At 40.1% G+C, this 14,454-nt stretch overlaps 1 protein-coding gene across 1 annotated transcript in view; it reads left to right on the top strand.

The window, feature by feature from the left end:
- The window catches only part of cspg4 (chondroitin sulfate proteoglycan 4), a 73,476-nt gene that overhangs the window by 40,251 nt on the left and 18,771 nt on the right, over positions 1 to 14,454 (top strand). Inside the window, exons 2-5 of the mRNA XM_085282838.1 lie at positions 3,254 to 3,417; positions 7,083 to 10,616; positions 11,974 to 12,162; positions 12,362 to 12,637. Of these exons, the coding sequence (XP_085138964.1) occupies positions 3,254 to 3,417; positions 7,083 to 10,616; positions 11,974 to 12,162; positions 12,362 to 12,637 (4,163 nt within the window). The remainder of the gene's footprint in view (positions 1 to 3,253; positions 3,418 to 7,082; positions 10,617 to 11,973; positions 12,163 to 12,361; positions 12,638 to 14,454) is intronic.

Genomic DNA, 14,454 nt, shown 5'->3' on the forward strand with positions numbered 1-14,454 from the left:
TTGAGCCATCATGCCCTGTTGCAGTAGGCAAAACCCAGCAAAGAAAAGAAATGGCAAACATAACCTCTATTTATAGTCAATCTAACCATAGCTTAACCATGGGTTACGCAAGTAGGTGGTTTGTTTGGATTCCAAGCAGTGTTACCATGACAACATTTGAGAAGAGAACCACACACAAGGTCCTTTCTTCTGCTAAATATTTCAAACAAACAGAATAAGTACAATAAATAAAATAGCATTATTCTGTTTATGCAGTTAATACAAAGTTCAAGGATATCAGTTTTCACAATTTTCTGCATATAGTTTAAAGATTTCCTTGAGTGACTGTAATGAGTCATTTAGCACCCTGAATCCTTAGTTCATGTGTATCTGCCACATCTTCACACTCACTTAAAGTAGGACTAAAGCGATTCTGACTGATCAGTACGGACATGTCACAGGACACAAAGTCTTCTCACTGTCTCCGGCACTTGTGGTCAGCGTGTCTCTCTTCCCTATAGCTTTTCCGGACATGTGTCACTAGCCTGGGACCAAAAGAGGATAGAGAAGAGGAGGAGGAAAGGGAGAGGAAGACAAAAGGGTAATTCATCCAGCGATTCTTAAAAGGGAGGAAGACTCAGTTTCCTCCGAGCATTATAAATACAAGAGCAGTCAGTCATCAAATTATAGCCATCTGCATTGGCCTGAGACCAGGATTCTGCTTGACACAGAATGGTTTGTGTTAAAGTGCTGTTAAGGGGGAGGTGTGGTAGTTGAAGCTTATCAGAGACTGTGCTCTTGGGTGGTTAAACTTCAACACACAGACTGACACCAAGTGTGGCAGAAGAGCCACAGCTCCAGCTTACATCCTTTGGGAGCAATGATGTTCCTTTCTGTATGATGATGCCTTGTCAGCAAAATCCCCTCAGCTAGTTCCCATCTACATCCAGCACTGAGTGCCTGGAAGATGGAGACTGTGGCTTAGTCTTACACTGCAGGAAAAGAGAAGAGAGGAGGTTTGTGTGATGTACAATTCATTTTCTGTCATCCTGGAGGTATCTCTTTGCAAACATATTAGGAACTGTTAACACTGAACAGGTTTCACCAAGGGTGCAGAGACAAAAGAAGTGCCACAGAGCGAGACATTTATACAGATAGCATGTTGAAAATGTGCTTTTCCTACGTGAAGCCTATTCAACACAGAGCTTTACACAGCTTAGATGGAGAACTAATGAAGTCCAGGTACACTGCAGAGAGTAAAGCTTTTGTGTGTATCATTAGAAAATGTGCTCCTTTTTCCTGAAGGCAACAGCAGCAAGCTGAATTTGAACCAGAAAATCCCCAGGCAGAATTGTCTTGGCATCGCTCTCTCCTTCAGCTTTTTATCCCCATGCTCAGTGAACAATCCAACAAAAGCTCGGGTTTAAGAACCATGGAGCTCATTGCGATTTTCTTTGTTAATGCAATTGCCTGTAAGAAAAGATTCTGTTCCCCCATTTTTCAGTTTCAGCCTAGAGGGTCCTATGCAATTAGCACTAGTATTTCATTTAGAATACCTTAGCTTTACCAAAAACTCTCTGAACTGTACTATAATAGCCTCTGGCGCAGTCAGTAACAGCTAACGACAATAGACTCCAAAAAGTGACATTTTGCAAATGAATGATGTGTAACTACAACAATTTCGTCCAACTCTCTTGTACAAATGACATTTCCATGTTCTGTAACATTTCCTTGTTGAGTTGTCAGGGCTGGTTTCATTGTCATTGTGATTTCTTTCACTTTTCTTTGTTGTTATTCACACAGTATGTATTACAAAGTTTAACATGTGATAATGTCAAATCCACGTGTGATATCCGTGGCGTTTCTGTGACTGCAAAAAGTCTCTCTGTGTGCTTGGCCTTGTGCTTAGACCATTCATCACTGACTTTGTTCATGACAGAGCAGCCCTGGACCCAAAACTAAATGCCTCTTAGTTAAAACGCAGAACCGTGGGCGTGACGATAAAAGCTTTGCTTTCGTTCTTGCTGACATCAAAATGATTGTCTTTGTTTACATTTTCAATGTTTGTTGCAGATCCGCAATGGAAAGGCTCACTTACAGGATGAGAGACAAAAGGACAAAGTTAGCCTTCAGTGTTTTGAAGTTGGCAGCATGACATTAATGTAGACGCAACCCAGACATAGGCTGTCCTTTACAGACACACACACACTCATTTGTTTCAGCCCTGAGAAAGTACTTTTTTCCATTTATAGTTATGAATGTGAATTCTCGAGCCTGTCATATTTTCTTCTCCTCTCCTTAATGCCCTATCGCATGAAGCCTGCTAGGTTAGTTGATGCTGCTGCTGATTTTGAGGGAACATTTTGTCCCTCATGATCTCCCAGGAATTTATGAACTTTGACACAACACTGTCTCTATCTCGCTGCTGGACTATTCCAAATATTCCAAAGCATTAGCACTGGCCGATCAGAACATTGCTTTCTTCACTGTGAGCTTCTGTGTCTAATTCTATATCTCTTGGCTAAAGCCATGGAAAACCCATGGCTGAGGAAACGGGTTGTTGGAGGTGGTCCAGTTTAATTTCAGAGCATGTGCACTGGAAAATAATTGACTTCCTCCCCGGTTTACATTTTGTCAAGGGCTCGAGAGAGCACAGTCCGGGGCAGGTGGCTGAATTAGCATATCATTGAAAATGAGACAGCTCAAGCCTGGGAAATCCTGCTCCCCATGACTCTATGTGCCCGGAAAAATCTCCGCAGGGGTAATGACTGATGTCTCAGTGAGAGAATCCCTTTGAGGCCACAGGAGCTCCTCTTCAGCCAGGAGCAGCTGGAGGACACCTGATAATATAGAAATCAGTGCCTGAGAACGTTGCACTGTAAAATGAGACTGTATTAAAAAATGCTCCTCTAATTGGTTTCGCCAAACTTCCACATCAGAATTCAGGGAGTTGCCAGTCAACAGCTGTAGGATGAGTTGATAATGTGTCATCCTGTGCAGGTGTCTTTTTGTGTGGGCCACTGTAGTAGGCCATGTTATGCTTCCACAGTGCAGACAATGCAAATGATCATGCAAATGAGGCTATTTTATGTTTAGCTACAAAAGTTTTGGTGCCTTTTCCTAGAGAAATGACAAACAAGACATATGGTGCAAAGTGAAAGAAAATAAGTGTCCGTGTATGTATCCGGGGTATAAAAACAGAAATGTCTTTGATGTATAGGATAACATGATCCATATATTATACTTTCAGATAACCTACATTCACTCTTCACAGAATCCTACTTTGGGGACAGCTTCTGTCATTTAAACGCCTTCCAAGATGTCTCCACCTTCCAGTTGTCACTAAAGTTCAAGACAAGTCGACGAAGTGGGCTGCTACTCCTGGCTGCTGGGAACGAGGACTACCTGTTCCTTGAGCTCCAAAATGGGAAAATACAGGTGCGGATTTAGAAATGGCAATAATCTGAGCCCTTAAAACTCTTTTTAAACAAAGCAGTGTTGGCACCCATTGGATAACCAATTCAAAAACAGAGCAGTTGTTCAAAAGAAGAGGCTAAAACAGACAACTGCATTTCTATTTGCAGCTCTACGGGAAAATCAAGTCTAAGGACTCAGAAAGAACAAAAACACCTTGAAATCAGCATAACTTATTGTATTTGTAGAGAAGTGTAGTTCCACACTTCAACTTCAGCTACAGTGCGAAATATGTTATTGTCAAAGTCACCTATGCATAGTACAGAGAGTCCTGTTTCAGAGTGTTTTGTTATAGTGAAATAATAAACAGCTAAAGTGATTTACATGGAGAAATGACCTCAAAATAGTCATTTAATCAGGGTAATTTGCTTAATTTGTCACACATTAAAATCCCAAAGAGATCACGAGTGAAATTACTAGAAGAATGTGTTATGAATGGGTTATGAACTACGTGACCTTTAAAGTAGTCGTGAACTCTGTTTCAATTCAATAAGCTACGATTACTTCATCGTGAGTCCCTCTAAAACAGGTGGATTGATTATATTCTTTTGGGGGGTTTTGTCTTCTCTAGTTCACTCACTTAAATGAAAACTGTTTATGTCTATAATAAATAAATAATAAATTAAAGCAGTAAAACTCTCATCAGTTACGGTGCGACCGAGACATACAGACTTTTCCCAGAAGGGACAATATTGCTTCATTTTCAGTGAGGAGAAATCAAAGGTTATTTGTAATAAAAGGAAATATTACTAGTCGACGTTTTTCAGGGATATCAGATACATTGAACAAATAGAGTCGAGGCGCCACAAAAATGAAATTGCCTTTTCTGTGAGGGATGTTAAAGAATCATGTAGTTCAACATTTTTTTTAAAGAACATTCAGATCTCTGATTTTATTAGTGAAACTTCTGGGAATTAATTCATTTTCTAAATGAGTTAATTACTTATTAATTATGACTTCTTTGTCATTTGCTTTGGTTTTGTCATACACTGCTTGAATGTTCTATATTGTAAAAAAAATTTAATTTGTCTTTCATTAGCCAAATAATTAACCTGCAATCAATTGTAACTGACAGGATCTGGCAATGATAATGACCACAGTTCATTTATGACAAAACGTTTGAGGCAACTAGAGATGGCACGATACCACTTTTTTATGTCCGATACCGATACCGATATCATAAATTTGGATATCTGCCGATACCGATATGAATCCGATATAGTGTTTTTTAATCAACAAAACTGTTTTTTAAATATCTTGCTGCATTTTGTATAAGTTCATACTCAAGTTTAAAACAACAACTACACTAAAGCTATTCTGTTATACCTGTATGCAAAAAAAAATATTTCATAGTTCAGCAATACTGATCAATCTAATAAACTTAAACCTACACCATCCTCCCTATTCTGGTATTTTAAAGAGTACTTAGCATAAATATTAAGCAACCTAACTAATAGGGTTCCAACTCCCAGCAACAACAAAAATAAAAAAATAAAAAATAGGGAACCACCCCTCACGCTCCACCTCATGATGCTTAATCGACGTAATCAACCTTAATTTGATGCAGTGTGAAAAAAAATGCACAGAAATCAATTATTTTTCAAGAAATATTAAATAGATTCAACATCTTTCTTCAACAAAATTGCAGACTGCACAGATGGTACCTTCCCAAAGGGAAAAAGTACTATAGCTTACTAGGGTGTATATATTAGACTTAATAGTTACTATATACAGTAATGGACTTCTATTCATTTTGCATCAAATTAAAACTTTGGGTGTCAGATAATTATTTATTAAAAGCTAGACATTTTAAATGAGAATAAGAAAGAAAAGTATGTCTTTGTGCCCCCTTTTCCCTGTTAATGCCCTATCGGCCCCCCTGGCTAAACTTTGCTAGATCCGCCCCTGCACAGTTACCAGCGTCAGCTACCTAAAAAAAAGATCCTGGAGTAGAAAGTAATATTAAATACATTCTAACAACAGCTTATCAAGCTTAAACGTGCTGCTGTTGTTCAGCCGCTGGTTTCCTCTTTCTGGTGCAAAGTGGGCCAAAAACAAACTAGAGAGACGGACTCGCAACAGAAAAGCCGATCAGCTGATCGTTAAGCAGTTTCATGATTGAAGTAGCAGCAGGAGAGGCAGTCGCTCCATATATCGCTTGTTAAGCTTAACGCAGGAATGCTTTACATTCAGAGATGGACTTACACACTTGCTTTACTTCTCTCGGGATAACTTTGTCGGAGATGAAATGCTGGGTTGCTAGCGAAGCTCCACATGCTATCCAGACCACCGACAGGTCCCCATGCCACAGCCGCTCTATCACGTGATGCATACTGCTCTGACGTGCTAACGTTCTGAGGTGAGTTAAGGCGTGTTGCAAGTTTTGTGAGGTGCTTTCGTGATATTTAATGGATCGGATTACATTTTTTATTTTTCTCCGATATCCGATCCAGTAATTTAGGTCAGTATCGGACCGATACCGATACGTAATATCGGATCGGTCCATCTCTAGAGGCAACCACTGATTTCTTTATATTTCTTGGAAAATGGGAAATTGGTGGAGTGTCTTATTGAACCCAGAAAATACAAACGTACATGAAAATACAATATATAAGGAAAAAAACTGCTTTTCACTCTGACAAGATGATCCCACACTGCTTAAAGAACGTTGAGGTCTGGGCTTTGGGGAGGCCAATACATGACTGACGGTGTCACATTGTGTGTTTTTCCGTTCTGGTATTCTTTTAGTGAATTGGCAGTATCATAGTCATGGTGAAAAACGAAGCCATTGCCAAACAGACAGCTTTAAGATGTCACTGCATGGTGTAAACTGCCAAATCTGACTGTACTTTTCTTCTTCCTTAATTTCATCAATTTTGACAAGATCCCGAACACCGCTGACAGAAATGCAGCCCCCAAGCCATGACTCTCTCCATGCTGATGATTTAAACCAAAATATACAAATTTGGATTCATCCCTCCATAAGAACTGTTCCCACTGATTTTCAAACCATTTCTTGTGTGATTTGGCATAGCTCAACCTTTTCTCCTCATTTCCTTTCCTTAAGGACACCCAACATTCCAGTAAGACCATTTCTGATGATGCCTCAGCAAACAGTAGATGGACTAGATGCATTTCTGAAGTCCTGTGTAGGATCATTGCTGGATTTTTTGTATTTTGTGTAGCCACAGTACTGGCTCATTCCTTAAGTTAGATGCTTTTTTAATGCTTTAATGAGTTATAGGTTAGTGTTAAGTAGCTCAAGAAACAAATAATAAAAAAGCATTATTTTGAAAGTGGTCAGGTACAAGGACTAGACTGAAAATGACCCAAAAAACGCAGCCAAAAAAGAAAGTCTACAAAATGATTGCTCAAGACCAAAAACGAGGGGTGACTGAAAACCTTTGCACAGTATATAGGGTTTTTTTTATAACCTTTTTTAGTTAAACCATAGTGAAGTAAGTCATTAATGTTAAGTATCATGTCCAGATAAGAGTGCAGAGATAAATTCATATAATAGCAGCTCCAATTAAATGAACACAAAGAAATACCCAGTGTTCCACAATATACAAAAGATGCAATGCAATGTAATTTTTCAAATGAAATAAATGATGTTTGTTTCCACGTAGGCTCGGATGAACATGGGGGCTGGTGAGGTCACGCTGTCCTCATCTGAAGGAGCATACCTGAACAATCTTCTGGACCACAAAGTCTCACTGACACTGAAAGAAGGCAGGCTTACCATGACAATTAATGATGTCTTTTCAACATATGTTCCTGTGAGCAATGACGGGGGGCAGCTCAATATTGACCAGGGCATTTGGCTTGGAGGAACTGAAGACCTGCATACTTCGTACCTTAGCAATGCCATTACTCCTTTTCGTGGCTGTATGACTGAAGTCAAATTTCAATCCCATCAATTTGATATTCTCACTTCAACATTTAAACGATGCCAAGACACAAAGGAAGCCTGCAGCAATGAGTTTGAGGCTGGAGATGGCGAGACCACCAGTTTCAGCACCCCTGATTCTTTTATATCCTTCTCCACCTGGAGTGGAGGTAGTGGTTCTCGAAGGGCCTTGGAATTTCTAATGAAAACCACCATTGAAGATGCCTTACTTGTTTTCCATCCTGGCCAAGATTCGGACTTCATTGCTGTTGGTGTTGTGAAAGGCTATCTCAAAGGTTTACTGGACCTCGGTAGTGGTATGGAGGCCCTGAAGAATATGCAAGTGCGGCTGGATGACGATCAGTGGCACAGAGTTAAGATCGAGATCAGTCAGGATTCTTTTGTTCTTAATGTAGACAGCCAGTCTTCCTCCCTTTCCCTTGACCCATCACAAAAACTGGATTTGGTCGGAAGCCTGTATTTAGGGGGCATCCAGGCAAAAAGGAAGGAATTCTTCCATGGCAATGGTTCATTAGGTCGCATCTATCAGGAAGATTTGACAGACGAATCCTTCATTGGATGCTTGGGAGAAATTAAAGTGAATCAGAAAGACAGAAACCTGCAGGATGCTCTGGTGACCAAAGATATTCATGTTAAATGTGAAGGAGAGGACTATGACTACTCAAATTATGACGGGGAATTAACCTCAACTTCCCCTACAATCAGTACCCCACATGTTTACATTGACTTTAATCAACAACAGCACTGCTACCCAACAGAAAACACGACAGAGTTATTTAGAAATGTGACCAAGCTTCTAGATGTCACCCCATTACAAGTGCCAGAAGGTGGAGAGGTTTTTCTTGATATCAACAACTTAAACCCTACATTTGACCTCAGTGCTGCAAACATGCAACAGTCGCAGATTACCTTTACTCTCGAGAGTCTTCCCTCATATGGCTTAGTCGATATAAACATTAACAGACAACACATTCAAAAGTTTACTCTTCTTGATATTGTCAATAAGAGAATCAAGTATATGCATGATGGAAATGAAAGGCTTGCAGATCAAATCTATTTACAGGTGGTTGCTCAAAGTGATTTCTACCTTCCAGAATGTTTAAAAACTCCTCACAATTATGTCCTCCCAATTGAAATTCTTCCAGTTAAGGATACACCACAACTTGATATAAATGAAATCTCCATCGCTGAAAATGGCCGCACTCATTTGAATACCAGCATCATGAGGTTGTTGGATTTCGACTTGAATTGTGATGACTTAATTATAACTGTTACTTCAGAGCCTCCCAAGGATTTTGGTTACTTAGAAGACAGAGAGAAACCAGGAGTAAGCATCTCAGAGTTCGCTTGTAAGGACCTGGAAGATGGAAATATTTATTTTGTACACAGAGGTGGTAGTACTGGTATGATGACCCTAGACGTGCCTTTTGAAGGATCAAGCCTTTTCACTACTTTTAAGTTGTCCGTGATACAACCGGATTTAACTATGGTCACTAACTCTGGCCTTCTTTTGTCACAAGGAAGCAATGCATCCATAGACAATCACAAGTTGGCTGCTCTCGCTCATCCTCGTATTGGCGATATTGTGTATAACATCACACAACCTCTAGTGTTTGGAGAACTGCAGATTCTGACAAATGACGGAGTGTACAAACAAGTCACAACTTTTCATCAGTCTGATTTAGATCAGAAGCGCCTTAGGTATGTCAGCACAGACTCAAGTGACCAGGAAAATACTGTGTTGGAGCAGATCCAATTCAGCGCTCATCTGGGGCGGTTCTCCCTCTGGAACAATACTTTTGCAGTCATGATTGCCCCTGCTCAAGTGAAGGTTTCTCAGCTGGTACCACTGGAAATGGAGGCTGGTGAAGAGCAAACAATCACAGACCTTCAAGCTGAATTCATTGACAAAACCCCAGACCCCAGGACAATTAAATACATCCTCATTACACCCCCAACACTGGGAAGCCTCCTGTTGTCAGACAGAGAGCTGGGTGAGGGTGACATGTTCACCCAAAAAGACATTTTAGACAATGCCGTTAGCTACAGGGCCCGAGTGCGAAGAGCTGTGGATACTACAGATCAGTTCCAGTTCAAAGTCTTTGCTGAGGATCAGCACTCTCCTCTGTACACCTTTCCGATCAATATCATTGCCAGCGCTGATGCCCCTGTTTTGACTAATAAGAAGTTGGTTGTGTTGGAGGGCAGTGAGCATGGTCTTAACAAAAACTACCTTTGGCTGGAGTCTTCAAGTTCTGTTAATTTCCTGTATCGGGTGACTCAAGAGCCAAAGCATGGGCGGCTAATAAGGGATTCCCCACCTGGAGTTGCTAGATTTGAGGGGGCGATAAGAGTTTTTAGTAATGAAGATATTGAGTTTGGAAGGCTCGTTTACAAGCACGATGGCTCCAAGACAAGCAGTGATGAGTTCCATTTTTTGGCAAATGAAGAAAATGCAGAGAGAACTGTGAGCGATGTTTTCAGAATATCAATCCATCCCAAAAATGAGCATACTCCTGTGAGGACAGTGGATAAAGTCTTCAATGTGGTCCGTAACAGTCAGCGCCTGCTAACAACAGATGTCATTCAGTTCAAGGACAATGACTCGGGTTTCAATGACAGTCAAATCGTCTACGCTCGTGAGGGAATCCTTTCGGGCAATATTGTCTCAACATCACAGCCATCACAACCCCTTTTCCGCTTTACACAAGCCGACCTGAAAGATAAGAAAGTCTTATTCATTCACCACGGAGCAGATCGGGAGCGCTTTTCACTCCAGGTGTCAGATGGCTTCCACAAGACCACTGCGGTGCTTGAGATCCAGGCAGGTGAACCCTACCTGCGAGTGGTGAACAACACAATCATCGTCATCGATCACGGAAGCACCAAAACCCTTACTACCGCCCTGCTGAGTGCAGAATCCAACATGGACATCAGACATGACAGTGAGATTACGTTTCAGATTACATCCCCACCCAAGGATGGCAGAATTATTGTGAGTGGGATTGAGGCATCAGTTTTCACAGAGGAAGACCTGAAAAAGGGTGTAGTCTCATATGAGCACAATTATGAGAGTCTGAGGTCCAAGGACTCCTTCAGCTTCACTGTGCAGGCAAATGGACTTTCCGAAGAGGGCACGTTCAGGATTAAAATATTTAAGCAAGGTTACTTGTCTGAGCCTGAGGTGGTCGTCAATGCGGTCATCATTTCTTACGAAGGAGAGCACACCGTAATCAGCAATGATCATCTCAAGGTACTGTTTACTGATTCTGTAATTACAATACTTTTTTGTATTAAGAGAGCTACAGTCAACAGTTTGCTTTGCTGACATTCAAGTTGTGCAGCACATATTTGCTTTTATTAAATAAGAAAGACTATGTAGTAGATATGATCTTCATATGACAGAAATATCGTCTTTAGAAACATATTTTCTCTTTGTGAAAACGATCTTTCCCATGAGTCACCAAGCAGACCCTGCTTTTAATCTATATTATAACCACATGAAAGCAGGGCTAAATATGACTTTACAGTCGCTGCTTTTAATTTGGTTTATGTACTAAATTGCACTCTATTAAGTGCAGAAAACAGAGCACTAAGTATCCCCCGAGGAGCTTCCTGAATCCCACTGTAATTTATAAGATGAGCCTGCATGCAGTTCATCATGGAAGCAATTAATGCAGTTTAAAATGCTGATCCATTCATTGCAAGCTATATGTAAGACCTTGACTAAGGTCTAAATAATAAATCTGAACATACACTGGTTTTACAGTATGAGATGTATATTAAATATACAGTGCTGACTGCACAGTATACACAGTACTGAAATATGTATGGAACAAAGCCTTGACAGAATGGCCTTTACAAGAGGTAAAATATTGACTTTATTTCTGGGAGTTTTTCCAATGTGTGTGTCTGTACAATGAAATGAAAAGCGGTATGATCTTTTGAAATATTGCCGTAAGTGAGCATGGCTCCTACAGACTCCAAGGCTCCGCGCAGGCTCGAGATTAAAACTTCTCAAAGCGAGATGACCATAAATCTGCCTGCGCGTAAATCTGCAGCACGGCTCTAACTGTTGTCAAATGCCACAAATGTCTATTGAAGTTTCTGTTCACAATGCTGTCTAACAATGTGTCTTAAGTCTATATTAGACACTATAGCAGGGCTATTAATTATATATTGTGAACTAAAAATACAACTAAACTGTTTTAATGCTACAGAGAACAACTGTACTGTATATTTGTGTACGCAATTGTGGATGTTCAAACAGGGGAACAACAAAATAGCTGCAGTTTTTCAGTGCTGCCACTTCCAATCTAGATTTTCCAGAATTTTAGACAAGTAGCTAATTTCTTGGTTTTGCTAACTCTTGAGGTTGTGCAATATTTTTTACATTTTGCCCAGAACAAAGTATATCTAAACCATACTTCAAAAGAGTTAGAAACAGCAAAAGATTTCAACATTTTTTCTTACACATGCAATGCTACAAATGTACAGGGTTCTTCCAATGCTCGCTATGTACAGTCTGCATTATTGTCAAGCTACCAAACACTTAGGATACATATAAATCTTGAATATTAAATTAACAGGATATACCTTTGACTTGTTAGGTGGAGCAAGCTGACATTTTGCCCAGTGAAATGATCTTCACAATCAAAGAACCGCCTCAGCACGGTCATGTGGTCAAGCTGACAACCAGTCCAGACGCTGAGGCCTCACCTGTCCTCGACTACATCCACTCTTTCACTCAGGAAGATATTGATGAAGGACACATTCTCTACGTGTCTGCACCCACCCAGGTTTTGCTTTGTTTTTTCTTTTCTTTCACTAAACATATTCAGTTGTAACTAGTCAATTACTTCTTCTTAATCCCGTTCCCTTTCATATTCACAATGAAACTAAAACTAGACGAAAGGCGACCACAGCTTCTGACAGTTTTAAGGTACAAGGTTTTTCTCTGAACATCAATAAATTATTTCCTACATTTATCTCTTTCAGCGGCATGATGTCTTCACACTGGATGTCAGTAATGGTTTTAACACAGTGGAGAACCTGCGCATGTTTGTGAACATCGTGCCCCGGATAATCCCTGTCCAAGCCCTCAACTTTACTGTGAAGGAGGGCCTCAGCAGAGTAATTAATGCAGACATTATTAACATCTTGGACCCCTTCTACAACTCATCAACCATTGACATTTCTGTGGATGAACCACCAAAACACGGGGATATCCGCTCCTTGAGTGGACAGGAGCTTTCTTACTTTTCATTAGAAGAGGTAAGCAGACAAAGCACATCGTTAATGAGCTCTTCTGCTCTATGCATGTCATTTTTGACGTTCATTATTTGCAGTACATGCGTACACCAATGATACACTTCCATTAACTGTTACTACCTGCCAGAAATGTCTAACCTGCCAGCATCATGAGGAACGAGCACGTGTAGGAAGAAGAATCATTATTGTAGCCACTCGGAAAGTGGGTTTTGAAGTTCTATTAAAAATCTGACATTTGTTGTTGCCCTGCAAATTGGCAGGAAGAAGCAGTGCAAACTTTTTATTTAACAAATGGCTGCTTGCACCAAATGGTTAGCTTATGTGCAACACATGTGGTGCCAAGTGGCCCAAAACATTTGATTTTCAATATAACATTGTAAGGATTAAACAGATTTCTTTGTGTCTTGTGTCCATACAAGGAACCTGAATTTCATTTGGACAAAGATTCATATATTTTTGTCACACTGGGTCCAAAAATATTCTCACAAGAAAAAAAAAGCCATCAATGGGCAGTGTAACATCTTTCTCACACTAGTAGGGAAGGGCAGTTGTTCAAGAGGATTACCACAACAATGCGTCACTTTGGAACTTTTCTCAGCTACTACTCGGTGCTGTTTGGATTTGTGTAGCTACACCAGATGGAGAGAGGAGAGAAAATCTGGGAGCTTCTGCAGCACAGCTAGCTCGTCTCACTCCATGTGGTTCAGACACCCCAGCTTTAGGAAAATATGAAAAATGCATGAGTAGTTACCGGTGGAAAAACCTCATGCATTCTGAATGGACCGCATAGTTGAGTGGAGCTAGTTAGACATATATCTTATAGCTCCTACATCTAACCCACTGCTCTGCTCTACTTTGCTGAAGCATTGTGGAAAAACTGACGATGCCTTTGGAGCGCCTGCAGCCAAAATAAACTGGCTTGCTAAATTCCTATAATAATATGTGAGTGCACACAAGCTCTCCCACACTTTACTAGACTCACTCATGTTGTGTCTTTAAGAGTCTAATGTGCAGCTCCAATGAGTCTGCTGCAATGAACGCTGGGAGAAAAAAAAATCGTGATACTTTTTTTGACATATTTGTACTTTTTCTTTAATTTTTCTTCAAATGTTATACTCAGAGAATCCAGTCCAGTTAGTTATCCCAAATAGGAATTCAGGTTCAAGCCTAATTTTGAATATTTTTTGAGTCAACCCGCAATTATTATAAAATAAATATAAAATAAATATTTTAAATATATATATAAACATTATAATATATAAATAAAATAATAAATGAAAACAGCTTAGAGGGGAAAAAAACTAGTGCCGTTTTCTTCGGCCATCTGTTAGCACAATTAGCCACACAGCAGGTCATGTTATTCGTTAGATAATTGTAAAATAATCCAAAACATAAAGTCAAGAAGTCCAGCTGAATGACTTGAATTAGACGAGGTGATGATCAGTAGACAGCTCGCAGCGACAGTCACCTTTCACTCTAAGCAGGCGTGCTTTTATTACACACTAATGACCAAATCTGCTTTTGTACTACGCTTTAAACATTCCTACATAAATTAGGAAATTTACAGTCGACAAGGACTGACTAGCTTTTGGAGCCAGCCTCAAGTGGCCATTAGACAAATTGCATTTTTTTGGGGACTTTGTACACTGGCTTAATTTTTCCCATCCCAAAGGTGCCACATGGGAAAGCTGTGTTTTTTTTCTGCTAAGTTCAATATTATTTGAAGCTCAAGTAGGAAAGTCCCCAGATGTCACTTGGGAATGCACACTGGACTTATTAGTAGTAGTGCTGCAATGAAGACATCAGTTTGGGCACTGAGG

Source organism: Mchenga conophoros, linkage group LG7 (assembly GCF_057382185.1).
Source record: "Mchenga conophoros isolate Kocher_MC1m ecotype Shallow Benthic linkage group LG7, M_conophoros_male_GT1.1, whole genome shotgun sequence".
Lineage (NCBI taxonomy): Eukaryota > Metazoa > Chordata > Actinopteri > Cichliformes > Cichlidae > Mchenga > Mchenga conophoros.